The 14542-nt window shown below is 41.3% G+C and overlaps 1 protein-coding gene across 1 annotated transcript in view; it reads left to right on the top strand.

The window, feature by feature from the left end:
• Nucleotides 1–12309, top strand: part of TMEM200A (transmembrane protein 200A) — a 73989-nt gene extending 61680 nt beyond the window's left edge. The window contains exon 2 of the mRNA XM_046004353.1: nucleotides 9443–12309. Coding sequence (XP_045860309.1) covers nucleotides 9459–10934 — 1476 coding nt within the window. The 5' untranslated portion in view covers nucleotides 9443–9458 and the 3' untranslated portion in view covers nucleotides 10935–12309. The remainder of the gene's footprint in view (nucleotides 1–9442) is intronic.
• The last annotated feature ends 2233 nt before the right edge of the window (nucleotides 12310–14542 follow it).

Genomic DNA, 14542 nt, shown 5'->3' with positions numbered 1-14542 from the left:
TAAGAAGATTAAGATTTAAGATTTAAGAAGATTTCTTGTAGCAAGAAATCCAACATTCTCCTGGCCTCTAGGCGGGGGAAACTAGGGAAACCAGGAGTGTAGGTAATTACTCTCCACTTTGTATTGCCAGATGCCTTGAGCACAAGTAGCTTCCACATAGTGGGCAAGGAAAGGGAGAAGAGGGGAGGGGAGGGGAGAAGGACAAACTGACTAACAAATACCGTTTTTAAACCTTAAATACCTTCCTGCGACTAACCTGTACAAGTGGGAGAAAAGTTGAAGAAAACGAAAATAGAAATAGTCACATGCACCCATGCTGCCTCCTTCACTGAAGTTTCTCTAAAGAATATGTTCCTTAATGCTAAAGGACTTTTGCATTTCCGAGCTGAAGAGACTCATTCTTTTTTTTTTTTTTTTTAAAGATTTTATTTATTTATTTGACAGAGAGAGAGGTCACAAGTAGGCAGAGAGGCATGCAGAGAGAGAGGGAGAAACAGGCTCCTCACTGAGCAGAGAGCCCGATGCGGGGCTCGATCCCAGGACCCTGAAATCATGACCTGAGCCGAAGGCAGAGGTTTAAACCACTGAGCCACCCAGGCGCCCCGAGAGACTCATTCTTTTTGTGACTGGTGAGCAGTTTGGTCTTGTCTGTCACACCTCTTCCTCCCTTGCCTGAAGGGCGATACTACTCAGGTTACACTTAGGGGGAAAAAGAAATTCTCTAGTGGAAATGATAAAGTTTTAATTACTTCCTAATGTCTTCCTTGGGTTTTACAAATGCTTCATGGCAGCCTTGACTGACCATGGTTTGGAAAACTGTATATAAGAAACTTGATGTACAGGGATACCTGGGTGGTTCAGTTGGTTAAGCAGCTGCCTTCAGCTCAGGTCATGATCCCAGGGTCCTGGAATTGAGTCCCGCATCCGGCTCCTTACTCAGCGGAGACCCTGCTTCTCTCTGCCACTGCCTCCCACTCTGCCTGCTTGTGCGCATGCTCTCTCTTATTCTCTCTCTCTCTCTAATAAATAAACAACAACAACAAAAAAGAAACGATGTACAGTATGTTATGATGGATGAAAAGATGATACAGTTGACTGCTAATTTCGACGGTGGTTTGCTCTGGTGAGAAATGGTTCCTCATTTGCACTAGAGAAGAAAGGAAGATGTTCGGCATCCTTCACAATATTGGCCCAGCTGCGTTGCAGACAGAGCTGGCGGACTTAGAGAAGACATTTGCCACAAAGTGGAGCAAGTAGAATTGAAACTCACTACCAAGCTTCAGCCTATCCCCTTGCTCTGTAGGAATGTCAATAGTGTGTTTGCAACTCTCCAGGCATTTAAAGTCGCTGGAAAGGATACTAATACTGGAGTCTCCCTTACCTTATCAATGTTGTCTCCAAAAAACGTTGTCACCGTATCTCCTAAGGGAAGTTACCATAGATATTCTTCTGCTGCAGGGAAACCGTATATTCGAAGTCCAGCCTGGAGTTTTGAGTGTTTCAGCTCTTTATCCGGGAATATCGCAGCTAACTTCCTGCATGTTAGTAAATCTGTGACTATTGAACAATAGCTCCTATGCATCCGTTTCAAGTCGACTTTCCTGCCCGGAAACACCGCGAGCAGGGTGTGTGACCGTCATTTTAAATGTTGTTCAGATTTGAAGAATTGGGGTACAAGGCAGGAAGCATATTTCTACTTTGGGGGAAATAGCCTTCTAATTTCTTCTGTTCCCGCGGAAAATGTCTCCCACTGGGTCTCAGCAGGGTTTTGTCTAAGGGCTCATTATGGATCTGTTATTTGGCCTCCTGAAGTCTTTTGTGCTCTGTGAATTTCATGGCTGTTATTCCTGGGAGAGCAGTTGTTCCATGTCATTGTTGCAGAGTCTGTAATTGGTTTGGGCCCATATTTTACAGTTTGTCAGGCTGGCTTCAGTAACAAAGAGTGTGTATAGATTTCCAAGCACATTCTGTGTTCTAGCGTTTCTGTGTGCATAGGATGTACTCCACCATGAAGTGGTATTTTATATTTAAGGACCTGAGTATCATTCTGTTCATTAGAAAAGTTTTCCTATCTCCCTTTGGTTCCAGCACTCATGCAGATGTGGACTTACACTGAATATTAAGACAGCATTCTCTCCAAGACAGAACATTCTCTCCAAGACAGAACAGCAAAGGCCTTCACAGTGTACACAACATCACAGCTTAAACTTCTTGTCACAAAAATAACATTTTGCGATTTTCACCCTCTATCACCCTTATGGCAAATTCTCTAGTCCCCATATCCCCAAGTCCCTTATTCCTCTTCATTTTCAGTCTGTTTTATGCCCAAGAGTCCCAGTAGAAGCAGAACGGTGCCTGCAGAATTGATCAGATACTCCTGGGTTTGGTTCAATGACATCAGTAAGATAAGTAAAAACATCAGATGAACTGGTTTGGGTTTTCCTACTTAATTTTTATTATTGCTTTTATTATTTTTCTGTCTCAAGACAGGTCTCCAAATTTGAAGAAATACAATGTAAAAGAAAGGCATGCTTTATATAACCCCCCACCTGCCTCTCTCTTCTATAAATGCGGCTCTTCTTCATAACTACCAAATTATTAATGCTTTGGGCACTAAAATACGCAGTCTCCATACAGATAGTTTTTGGGACTCTAAGTCCCAGTACGAGGTTGTGGTCATAATTTCCTCTCCATGTGCCTAGCAGAGCAATGAAAAGGTTAATGGCACTGAGCAATGAAGAGTTACTCAAAATAGCTATTGTTTATTGATAACTCACTACAACTAATACTACAGTAAACATTTCACGGATAATACTTCATTTTATCCTGAACATGACCTTACAACAGACACAGCTAACATCACTAACGTAGACCGTTGTTCCCACATACTGAGTTGTATTTCATGTTCATTATTTCCTTTGCTCTACAACAACCTTACAGATACTGCTACTGTCCCCATTTTACAGATGAGGACACTGAGGCTCCAGAAAGTTGAGTCAGTTGCTCAGCTGTGGCTATTAAGTGGTGTGGTGGAATTCAAGCCCTTCCCACCTGGTCTTCTGCCTCCCGTGCACTAAATACCATGTACTAAAGAAGTTTTTTTGCCATTTTACAGATAGAGAAACTGAGATAAGAATCTAAAAACAACTTGTCCAATGGGTGCCTGGGTGGCTCTATTGGTTGAGCATCCGACTCTTCATTTTGGCTCAGGAGATGATCTCAGGGTCATGAGATTGAGCCCTGTGTTGGGCTTCACGCTCAGCGTGGAGTCTGCCAGAGATTCTCTCCCTTTTCTTCTGCCTTTCCCCTGCTTGTGCACTCACGCACTCTCTCTCTCTTTCTCTAAGATAAATGAATAAATCTTTTTTTTAAGATTTTATTTTTGCAAGAGAGAGCGAGAGAGAGAGAGAGAGAGTGAGCACAAATGAGCTGGGAGGAGGGCTAGAGAGAGAAGCAGACTCCCCATTGAGCAAGGAGCCCAATGTGAAGTTTGATCCCAGGATCCTGGGATCATGACCTGAGCTGAAGGCAGATGCTTAACCAACTGAGCCTCCCAGGTGCCCAATGAATAAAATCTTAAAAAGAAAAACAAACAAACAATGAAAAAAACTTGTCCAAGGTTGCCTGGCTACCAGGTTTCTGCGATACCACTTTCCATATTCAAAACCATTTCTACACATTAGAAAATGATTTCTACTCTATTCTTACTTTTTAAACTTTAATGTGATAGAACTATTAGTCACCCATAGGCATTTTCTCTTCCAACTCTGGCAAGGATATAGATTAAAAATCCCAGTCTGAAAGCTTAAAATGTCTCTACTGGGAGAAGAGTCCTAAAACTGTTCTAGCTTGAACAGAAAATATTTCCATCTGTCACATTTGTGGATACCACATGGGGTTTTTATATAATGTTTTTGTTTGGTCCTGAAGGCACAGATTAATTTTTACTTCCTTTGGCAGATAGCCTCATATTCTGGTGAATTTTTAAACCTTGAGATAAGAATAAAAATTCAAACATAGAAGTAAGACAATATTAAATATATTTAGGACAATAAGCATCCTTCAGCTGAGAAAATGAAGAAAAACCCTACTGCGAGGACCGTCGTGAAACAGTGAGGAACACAAATGAATTCAAATCTGTTTGCATGGCAAACTCCCTACTGATACAGTGAGTCTCCACTCCTGCCCCTTCTTGGAAGCCTCCCCCTGATTCCTCCAGATAGTGTGAAAGAGCATTCTCCAGGATAAGTCCACCATCATGGCCTCATTTCATTTTAAATATATACTTTGTTGCTCTCCAACTGGACTCCATACTCCTTGAAATCAAGGACCAGGTGTTATTAACTCGGTGTCCCTGGTCTGCAGCACATTTCAGTCATGGGTTGGCTTTCCTCAAGTCGATTTATAGTCAACAGGGAAACTTGCTGAGCATATATCACATTTCTGGCATTCTGTGAGGCCTTGAGCTAGCATGAAAAACAGTAAGAAGAGGAATATTTAACCGAGAGTGAACATTGGGCCGGGAATCTGAAAACTTGAATTCCAATCCTCATCTTTCTGCAACTTCATTGTTGGATCTCAGACAGCATTCCTAGTACTTAGTTGGTTAAAAGGAATGTCTGATTCAAAGACTTCTAACGCTCTCAACTTTGCAAGTATACTTACCTATTATCTCAGATGGAAGTGTGCCCATGCCTCTGGAACCACATCTGATGTGTGGGAGACTCGTACTGTGGTCAGAACAGTAGGTCGGCATGGTCAGATGAGGACATAAGAGTACAGGAAATAAGCTTCTGTGAGGATATGAGTCCTAAGTGTGGATGAATGCTGTGAAGAGCCAATTCTACAATGCGCTTTTAAGCTTGTGACAGGGCGTGAAGGACAACTACAAGGCTTTTAAAATGATTAGCAGAGCAAGGGGAGTAGAGGTGAAGCCTGAGATGAGACAGGATGGTGTGGGGTTAACATATGATATGCAAAGCAGAGATCTGCTCAGTCAAGGAGAAAGAGGTTTTGGCTGAGGGGGTAGAATAAGCATTGTCCCAGGGGAAGATGAGTCTCAGGTAGGTGAGTAGATAAGAATGGGGTGCACCAGTGAGTTCAAGGGTCTACAACTGTAGGGAGAAATGTGGCCACTGAGATTGAATCCATCCTGATGATTTCTGGAGATCTATGGTGAATGGGTAAGATTGTGAAGGCCCAGAGACAGCCCAGCAGGGAGCCAGTTTGCCCAGTGAGGAAGAAGATGCACGTGTCATTCATAAGCTGGCCATCTTGATAGCTGTGCTAGCAACACTGTGGCTGATTTACAAGCCCCAGGAATGGAAAAGAAGCTGATGAATATATAGCTGAAGGTTAACCCTATCTAAATTTCTTTTTTATTTTTGGTTGTCAACAGATGATGATACCTGTCTTACCTGTCTTTTAGATTGACTTCTGACAAAATCATGGTATCTTTTTGAAGAATATGGAAAGTGAATGTGGCTGACCCTCTAGTTAGGTTTATTTTTAATTAGTCTAATGGCTTCTTCAAGAAGGTAGCTGCTGATCATTACATTCTTAAGGCCAGAAAACGAAGTTTGAGTCTTCTGCTGTAACTGCCATACAAGATGTCGGTGTTGACTACTTACATGAGAGACTAGCTACCCAAAGTAACAGCACCCACTTAGGAGGAGGGCTCTATTGGAACACCACATGGCTTCCTTCAGGTTCCAGAAGGTTAGGTAAAGCTTTGGATCCAGAGAGATTGGGAAGCATAAATTCTGTGCCCAAGTTAACAGAATGAAATTCAGTTAGTAAAATTCTCCACTTGGATCTTTAAGGAGACAAGTCCCAGCCCTGCCCTGGGATCGCAGAGAGCACACGCACAGTCATGAAAGTGTAGCGTGGAGGGGATGTGACTTTGCAGCATAAGTTTAAAAAAAAATAGAAAGGCTGCTTTCACATAGACTGCACCCCATAGACCAAGCTGACCTTGCGCTTTGGGGGTGCAGAGGCCTGTGCATGGACTCTCTCCGCGTTTACAGTTCCATGGACTTCTTATTGCAGAACTGCCATTAGCATCTTTATATTGTTCCCAGGGTCAGTCCCTCATTGCTGCTTTGGTCTACAAGTTGAGATTAATTTTCCTAAGATTATAAGAATAGTATGTGTGTCTTATGCAAATCCCGTTGCATATGAATGGAATATTCAGGTGCTTGGGAGTGACAGTTGCTACCTTCCAAGACCTGGCCTTCCCTTTCCTCTTGAGCCTTATCTGGTTTCCTCCTCCAGTGCTGAGCTGGGTGCTAGAAGCAGACCAGGGCTCTGTGTGCCAGCCTTGCTTTCCCTTGACCCTACCTGAAATGCAATTCATTCAACTTTTCACTGTGATGGAAGTTAGAAAGCTTTCACCTGCTGGAAGCTGGTTAAGCTCCTCCATCACGAAAGCTTCATTCCAGGGGTATTAATTCTGTTTTATGGAGACGGACTAGCTCCTACACTGGGGTTCACGCTCTTTGAAGCAGTGAGTGTGTTACGCACCTTTGCTTTCCCCTCTGGGTCACTTTGGGCCTAATCATAACAACAGCTCACTAAAGAAGGACGTTAGCACCTACCCTGAGCTTCCTGTTCCTTGAGACTCGTGGTACCCCTGTCTGGGCCTAGCCAGGGCAGCCCTGTTGAAGAAGCCATGTGATCCTTTCATTTGCCCCCTACTCTGTTCTTGATTTTTCCAAACTCCGCCCGGACTTTTTTCTCCTTCCATTTGCTGTAAGTTTTCCCACTTAGACTGCCCTTGCTTTTCCTTCCTGTCTAGTCTAAACTGCTTGCTCGCTCACAAAGCCCACTCACTGTAGCTCTTTTCTGCCTTCCTCTCCTCACCCATCTTTCTCGAATACGATTTTCTCTTCCAGTCCCCTCTCCTCTGTCCGCCTCAGGAATGGAGAGCGGCAATGCTAGCAGAAAGGTTTTGACAAATGGAGGTGAACGTGGACTCTGAATGGAAGGGTCAACCACGGTGGTGTCTTTCAAAGCAGAGGAAACCCTTTGCCTCGTTTTCATTCTGTTCAGAAGGATCTCAGACTAAATCCTCAGTCAGCCACATGGAAGTAACTGAGTGAGATGGCTTCTATCTAATAAAATTACTGTATTCAAACATTTGAAACTGTTTTGCGATCAAGAAAACATAGGTTGACATGAAGCCCTGTGATAGCTAAGGTTGGGAAGACATTCTGTACTGTAGTATGTATGTGTTGATAAATTTCATACACTTATGCTGTGGGTTACAGTCTAGCATCTTCTTTCAGCATCAAACTATTTTAATCCTACTTATAATTCCAATGAATGCTGGGTTTCCTCACCAGGTTGTTCAGCTAGCTTAAAGGGTAGATACCATCTGAAACACATCTGAAAAAGGGTAGATACATACTGAAACACAATTCAGAAATCATAACCAGCAACTCAAAAGAGAACTCAGTTTCAGAAGATGAGATTTGATGCCGTGAAGCAACCCTCTCCAAAATTTGCCAGAGACCCTGTGAGTCTTAAAATATCCTCTGTTTCCTACCAGCCTGTTTTGGCAGCTTGAGAACTATTCTTACAAATAATGACAAATATTTTACCAACTCACAACATGTCGCTCTTTGTTTTGGTATTAATTTTGTTTGTTCATATTTTTAACTAGGAAAGTTAGTATAATAGTGTGATGGTCATCCAACAAATCTCAGGGATAGGATTACTCTCTTATTGAACGTTTTAGCATATGTTTCTTGAACACTGGCTATGTACAAGTTATTACACTGAATTTTTTTGGTAATGAAAATATGGCTTGAACTTGATGTTTGACCACAAGAATTGAAAGAACGGAGACATTATAATGCAGCAAGTGCCATATAATACTTGCTAAAATGCACTAAGACATGAGGGCTTGGGTGGGATTTGCTGAGTGAGTCAAGGAAGGCTTTCTAAAGGAAGTGGGATATGAGCTTTGATGACTAGCCAGATGTTAATATGTGCAATGTGGTGGGGAGGGTAAGGGGGAATCTAGATAGTGAGACGTTATTAACAAAGTCTCAGAAATAGTACAGGATGAAGTACAGGGAACATCGTAAGGTTTTTGTTTTATGTAAATGAAAGGGAGCAGTTAGAGATAAAGCTAAATCCCCTGGGTCTGAAATCCCCGATTTAACTCTGCTAGGTAATGGGGAATGTTTTATCCATTATTCCACTCTTTAAACAGTTTCAGAGCTGTGTTTGAGGATAATTAATCAGATAATTAATCTGTCCTCAGTGTAAAAGCTTGACTGGAGGAAGAGAAATTGGAGTTTGGAAGGCCAGCTGGGAGGTTATTATAATAGTCTAGTAAGAGGTACTGCAAGCTGCCCTGGGCTGGGAGGGGTGGGATTGGGGTGGAGGGTAGAATTGAGAGACACCAGGTAGTGAACATTCCTAGGATTTAGAACCTGATGAGAAGACAAGAGGAAAAAGAAAGGGAGGAGCCAAAGATAATTATGAAGAGTCAAACCTAAGAAGTGATACCCTTAAGGAAGGCAGACAAGTCAAACAGTACTGGGGGAAGGTGGGTTCAGCTTTGCTGGTGGTGCATGAATGTACGTGTGCTCCCCACTAGTGAGCCAGAAATGGGAAGCAGAAACTTGGCTAGAGTCTGAAAGACTGGCTTGGGATTCACTAGCACAGAGGTAATGGTGGCAGGTGTAGGATATGCACGCCAAGGGAGGGTCTAAAGAGAAGATGGCCAAAGATAGGCCTCTCAGGAGAAGGTGGTCTACGTGTAGGGGAGGGAAGATGAGCCAAGATTGAAGTGGTCAGTGAGGTCAAAGAAGAGCCAGACTTAGATTCATAAAAGACTGGAGAAGAGAGTTTCAAGCAAGGAGGGGCCAAGAGTGTTCATGGACACAAAGAACTAAGGAGGCTGAGAATGGAACAGGAGAAATGAAATGTGGGAGTTAAGAGTTCACTGGTGACTGTCACAAGAGTGGACTTTATAGTGTACATTGCTAGAATGTATTCTCTTTGTAAGTCTAGGGTTTGATGGTTTGGGGCCTATTGTGCCATTTCTTTAAAATAGCACAAATAATAAAAGATGGCATGTGTGTGTGTGTGTGTGTGTGTGTGTGTGTGAGAGAGAGAGAGAGAGAGAGAGAGAGAGAGCATCTTGTGACCAGGAACTGTTTTACATAAGTGAAAAATTATTTAAGTAAAATATACCTTGAGCTCATGTTTCCTTAATAATAGAGATATCAGTTTAGCTGATGAAGGAAATCCTCAGGATTTTACATTACTCAATAAGCAAAACTTCTACTCAAACTATGTCGATTAAAAAGATATTGTCTGCCCTTTTTCATTATGTGAAACAACATCAGCAAGACCATATAAACAATTGTTGAACAGATGAGCATGTCCCGGAACATGTTAGATTATCATCTTGTTTCCTTCTTTTCAGAGCAAAAGACTGAGCTATGATAGCCACTGGTGGAGTGATAACCGGCCTGGCTGCCTTGAAAAGGCAAGACTCTGCCAGGTCGCAGCATCATGTCAGCCTCAGCCCCTCGCCTACTGCCCACGAGAAGAAACCGGTCAGGCGGCGGCCTCAGGCCGATGTCGTAGTCGTTCGAGGCAAAATCCGGCTTTATTCCCCATCCGGTTTCTTCCTCATTTTGGGAGTGCTTATCTCCATTGTAGGAATTGCAATGGCAGTCCTTGGATACTGGCCCCAAAAAGAACATTTTATTGATGCTGAGACGACACTGTCAACCAACGAGACTCAGGTCATTCGGAACCAAGGTGGCGTGGTGGTCCGCTTCTTTGAGCAACATTTGCATTCTGATAAGATGAAAATGCTTGGCCCTTTCACCATGGGGATTGGCATTTTCATATTCATTTGTGCCAACGCCATTCTCCATGAGAACCGGGACAAAGAAACCAAAATCATACACATGAGGGATATCTATTCCACAGTTATCGACATCCACACGCTGAGAATCAAGGAGCAAAAGCATATGAATGGCATCTACACTGGGTTGATGGGAGACACAGAAGTAAAACAGAACGGGAGCTCCTGTGCCTCAAGACTGGCTGCAAATACCATTGCCTCTTTCTCGGGTTTTAGGAGCAGTTTTCGGATGGACAGCTCTGTCGAGGAGGATGAGTTTGCACTAAACGAAAATAAGAGTTTGGGGCATCTCATGCCCCCTTTGCTTTCAGACAGCTCCGTCTCAGTCTTTGGCCTCTATTCACCTCCCTCCAAGATGACTGATGATAAGACCAGCGGCCCAAAGAAATGTGAAACCAAATCAATTGTGTCATCGTCCATCAGTGCTTTTACACTGCCTGTGATCAAACTTAATAACTGTGTTATTGATGAGCCCAGTATAGATAACATCACTGAAGACGCTGAGAACCTCAAAAGTAGGTCAAGGAATTTGTCGATGGATTCGCTTGTGGTCCCTGTGCCCAATGCCAATGACTCCTTCCAGCCAGTCAGCACCGTGTTCCCAAGGAATAATTCCATTGGGGAGTCATTGTCGAGCCAGTACAAGTCTTCTGTGGCCCTTGGACCCGGGGCTGGACAGCTTTTGTCTCCTGGGGCTGCTAGAAGACAGTTTGGGTCCAACACTTCTTTACATTTGCTCTCGTCACATTCAAAATCCTTAGACTTAGACAGGGGCCCCTCCACCCTAACTGTTCAGGCAGAACAACGGAAACACCCAAGTTGGCCTCGGTTGGATCGAAGCAACAGCAAAGGTTACATGAAACTAGAGAATAAAGAGGACCCCATGGAGAGGCTGCTTGTACCCCAAGCTGCGATCAAAAAAGACTTTACCAATAAGGAGAAGCTCCTCATGATTTCAAGATCTCATAACAATTTGAGTTTTGAACATGATGAATTCTTGAGTAACAACCTAAAGCGGGGAACTTCTGAAACGAGGTTTTAATGTTCAAAAATATATAATTTTACAAGGCTATATATTTTAAAACTATTTCACTGGTGTTTCCTTGTTAAAGTATGGGTCATACACATTTTTAATCAAACGGTTTGTAGTGGGTTAGACCTGGTCGCTTAATTCTGTGGTGGCAATGGCTGTATGTTTGGGTTACTTATGATCACAGGATTTTCTTTAATCACCCGTGATTTTATATTCTCCCTTCTTTTGAAAACATATATCTTCTATCAGTATGAACACAGAACACTCCCATGTGTACTTAAACTCCCTTTCTTTACTTTTAAGTTCTCTCATTGATGGTCATCTGCATAGGATGAATTGTCCAGAGTACAAATTTTCTAAACAGCTGCTTTTAAAAAAAAAATACAAAATCGATTAAATTATTTAAAAGGAGAAAGATCTAGTTTCTGGGTGAGCTATATAATTTGGATTGGTGACGTTGGTCTAGTTCCATGTGAGCTAACTGATAGGAATTATTTAAGTTCGTTGTGGTTAGTACCCTGAGCTCTGGGGCTCTTTTTTTCATTATTTGTTCTATTTTAGTGCTATTTTTATCAAGAAACCATGTATTCAAGAACCATGGCTGAGAATGCCAGGTATTCTTAGGGGGTAAATATCAAAATGCTATTAGCTATAACTTTAGATACTCAGAATCAAAATTTATCTGCATCTAACTTGAAAAGGGAATGAACCAATTTAGTTTGTAGGAATGCTATCTTGAAATAATTATATACATGAAGAAGATGTTGATTAGTCACAAAAATACACTATGGGTTAGTTAATGCTAACTAGTCTCCATATCTTTCCTAGCTATCTCTTTTATCATCCAGCATCCATTCATTCCCACATCCTTCTTTTCCCTCAAGATTTTTCAGATCCTGTTCTTTGGAAAATAATCAGCTAACCTTGACATTTCCTTTTATCATTGTGTATCACTAGCTTGGTGATTCAAGAAAATTTAGTCCTTGACAAATTGCCTTGAAATTTATCTTGTGTTGGAAAACCTTATGAAGACCCCAAAGACTTTCTTACAGTGTAATACATGTTTGGGATTGTAACTCTCAATTATTGAAGATAACAAATATGAAAATGAATGCTTCCATCAGAAAATGTTCATGTTTCCCATTAAGGTAACATTTAATTGTAAGAACTGTTTAATGGAATACTCAGGAAATTTATAGGTTCTTCTTAATGCCTAAATGTTACCAAGCATCAGTATTATTGCAGCTATTGTGGAAAAGGAGAAGGAAGGTATATTTCTGTTCGTAGTTCCCCACAATTCCATCTTGTGATGGCATCATGAGCTTCCCTGAATTGAGTCAATGTTACTTGTTAGAACATCAAGCTTGTATACTGTAATAGAGTGGACTCAATATTTTACTATAAAGCATTTAATAAACTTCTGTTCTTATTAGAAATTTGTGTTCTGCCTACATTTGCTATTAATTTTTAAATATGCAATTCTGTTTAAAGTATTGTTTTTTCAGACTTTCGAGATATATTCTGCTGAAGAGGCCTGATATTCCAGTATATGTATTGGGTTCAGTGGCTTTCTTATTTTGCTCCTATTAAAGAGCTAGGTCTATCCACCTATTGAATTAGACTATTTCCATATTTGTTCTTGTGTGACCACTAATTTTACATGTCAACTAGACTAAGGCATGCCCAGATTTCTAGGTGTGTTTATAAGGGTACTTACAGAAGAGAGTCACATCTGAATCCATCGGCTGATCACCAGTGCAGATGGACATCATCTAATCTGTTGAGGGATTGAATAGAACAAAAAGAAGAAGGGCAGATCTGTTCTTTGTGCTTGAACTGAGACATCTGTCTTCCTGCCCTCAGACACTGGAGCTCCTGTTTCTTGGGCCTTTGGAATTGGACTGAGGTTTATTCCACTGGCTTTCCTGGTTCTTAGGCCTTCATGTTGGGAGTGGAACTACACCACTACCTTTCCTGGGCCTCTCCAGTTTGCAGATGGCAGATCCTGGGATTTCTTGGCCTCCACAATTATGTGAGCTAATGTTTCATAATAAATGTCTCTATATCTATCTATCCATCTCTCTCTCTCTATCTATCCTATTGGTTCACTTTTTCTAGAGAACCCTAACTAATAAACGTGGGATCACTCACTTAAAATTTCATTAGCTTTCAGGAAAATAACTAGGCATATAGCACCTAGTGAATGTCAGTGATGCTCCCAAGTTTGAAAACAGTTACTCTAAACATCCCCCATAACTATGAATGTTATCTTATGTGGCAAACAACAACAACAACAACAACAACAAAAACCCACAAAAAACAAAAACAATAATAACAAAACAAACACTTGTAACCCTAACTAGATGAAGGATGTTGAGATGGGGGAGATTATTCTGTATTATTCAGATGGGTCCCGTGTGATTACAAGTGTCCTCATGAGAAGGAGACTGAGAAAGAGTTGGCTACAGAGGAGATGATGTGATCACACCAGAGAGAAAACAGAAGATGCCAAGATCCTTGGTTTGAAGATGGAGGGAGGAGTCACAAGCCAACAAATGGAGGAACAAAGCTCTAGACACCGGAAAAAGCAGGGAAATGGATTCTCCGCTTAGAGCCTCTGCAGTAAGCAGTCCTGCTGACACCTTGACTCAAGCCCAGTGAGACTGACTGGATTTCTGGCCTCCACAACTGTGAGTAAGTAAGTATATGTTATGTTAATCTACTAACTCCATGTATTTTGTTACAGAAGCCACAGGGAACTAATACATTCCCCAGACCAAAGGAGTTTTTTTCAAAGAAGTGAGCCAGTTGTCAGCAGACTACTAAGCAGGGTGAAAGGCATCCATCCCAGGTGATGGCAGGTGGTCCAAAGTTGATGTATGATCAACATAAAATTTACTTTGACATTGATAATGTAAGTATAATAATTTAGACAAAAGAAGTAGAGCTTCTTTGAAGCAGGAAATATTGACTTTGGGAGATAATAAAAAATAAATGGCCAATAGACACATGAAAAAATGCTCAACATAGCTAATTACAGCTAATTACACCTTCCACCTGTCAAATTGGCTAGTATCAAAAAGACAAAAAAAAAAAAACAAAAACAAAAACAGATGTTGGCAAGGATGTGGAGACTGTACACTATTGGTAGGAATGTAAATTGGTGCACCCACTATGGAAAACAATATGGAAGTTCCTCAAAAGGCTAAAAATGGAAGTTCCATACAATCTAGTAATTCCAATTCTGGGTTTTTAATCTGAAGAATATGAAAACACTAATTCAAAAAGATGTATGCACGCCTGTGTCTATTGCAGTGTATTCACAAGAGCCAAGATATGGAAGCAACTGAGATGTCCATCGATAGATAAGTGAATAAAGATGATGTGGTATGTATACACAATGGATTATTACTTGGCTATAGAAGAGAAAGAAATCTTGTCATTTGTGACAACATGGATGGACCTAGAAGGTGTTATTCTATGTGAATAAGTTGGACAGAAAAAGGCAAATAATATATGATTTCATTTATATGTAGCATCTAAAAAACAAAACCAATGAAGAAATTAACAAGAAAGCAAAAACAAAAAACCCCAGAAACAGAGTCATAAATAAAGAG

Source organism: Meles meles, chromosome 5, assembly GCF_922984935.1.
Source record: "Meles meles chromosome 5, mMelMel3.1 paternal haplotype, whole genome shotgun sequence".
NCBI classification, from domain to species: domain Eukaryota; kingdom Metazoa; phylum Chordata; class Mammalia; order Carnivora; family Mustelidae; genus Meles; species Meles meles.
Note: the sequence above shows the minus strand (reverse complement) of the source record. Positions and strands in the feature narration are given on the sequence as shown.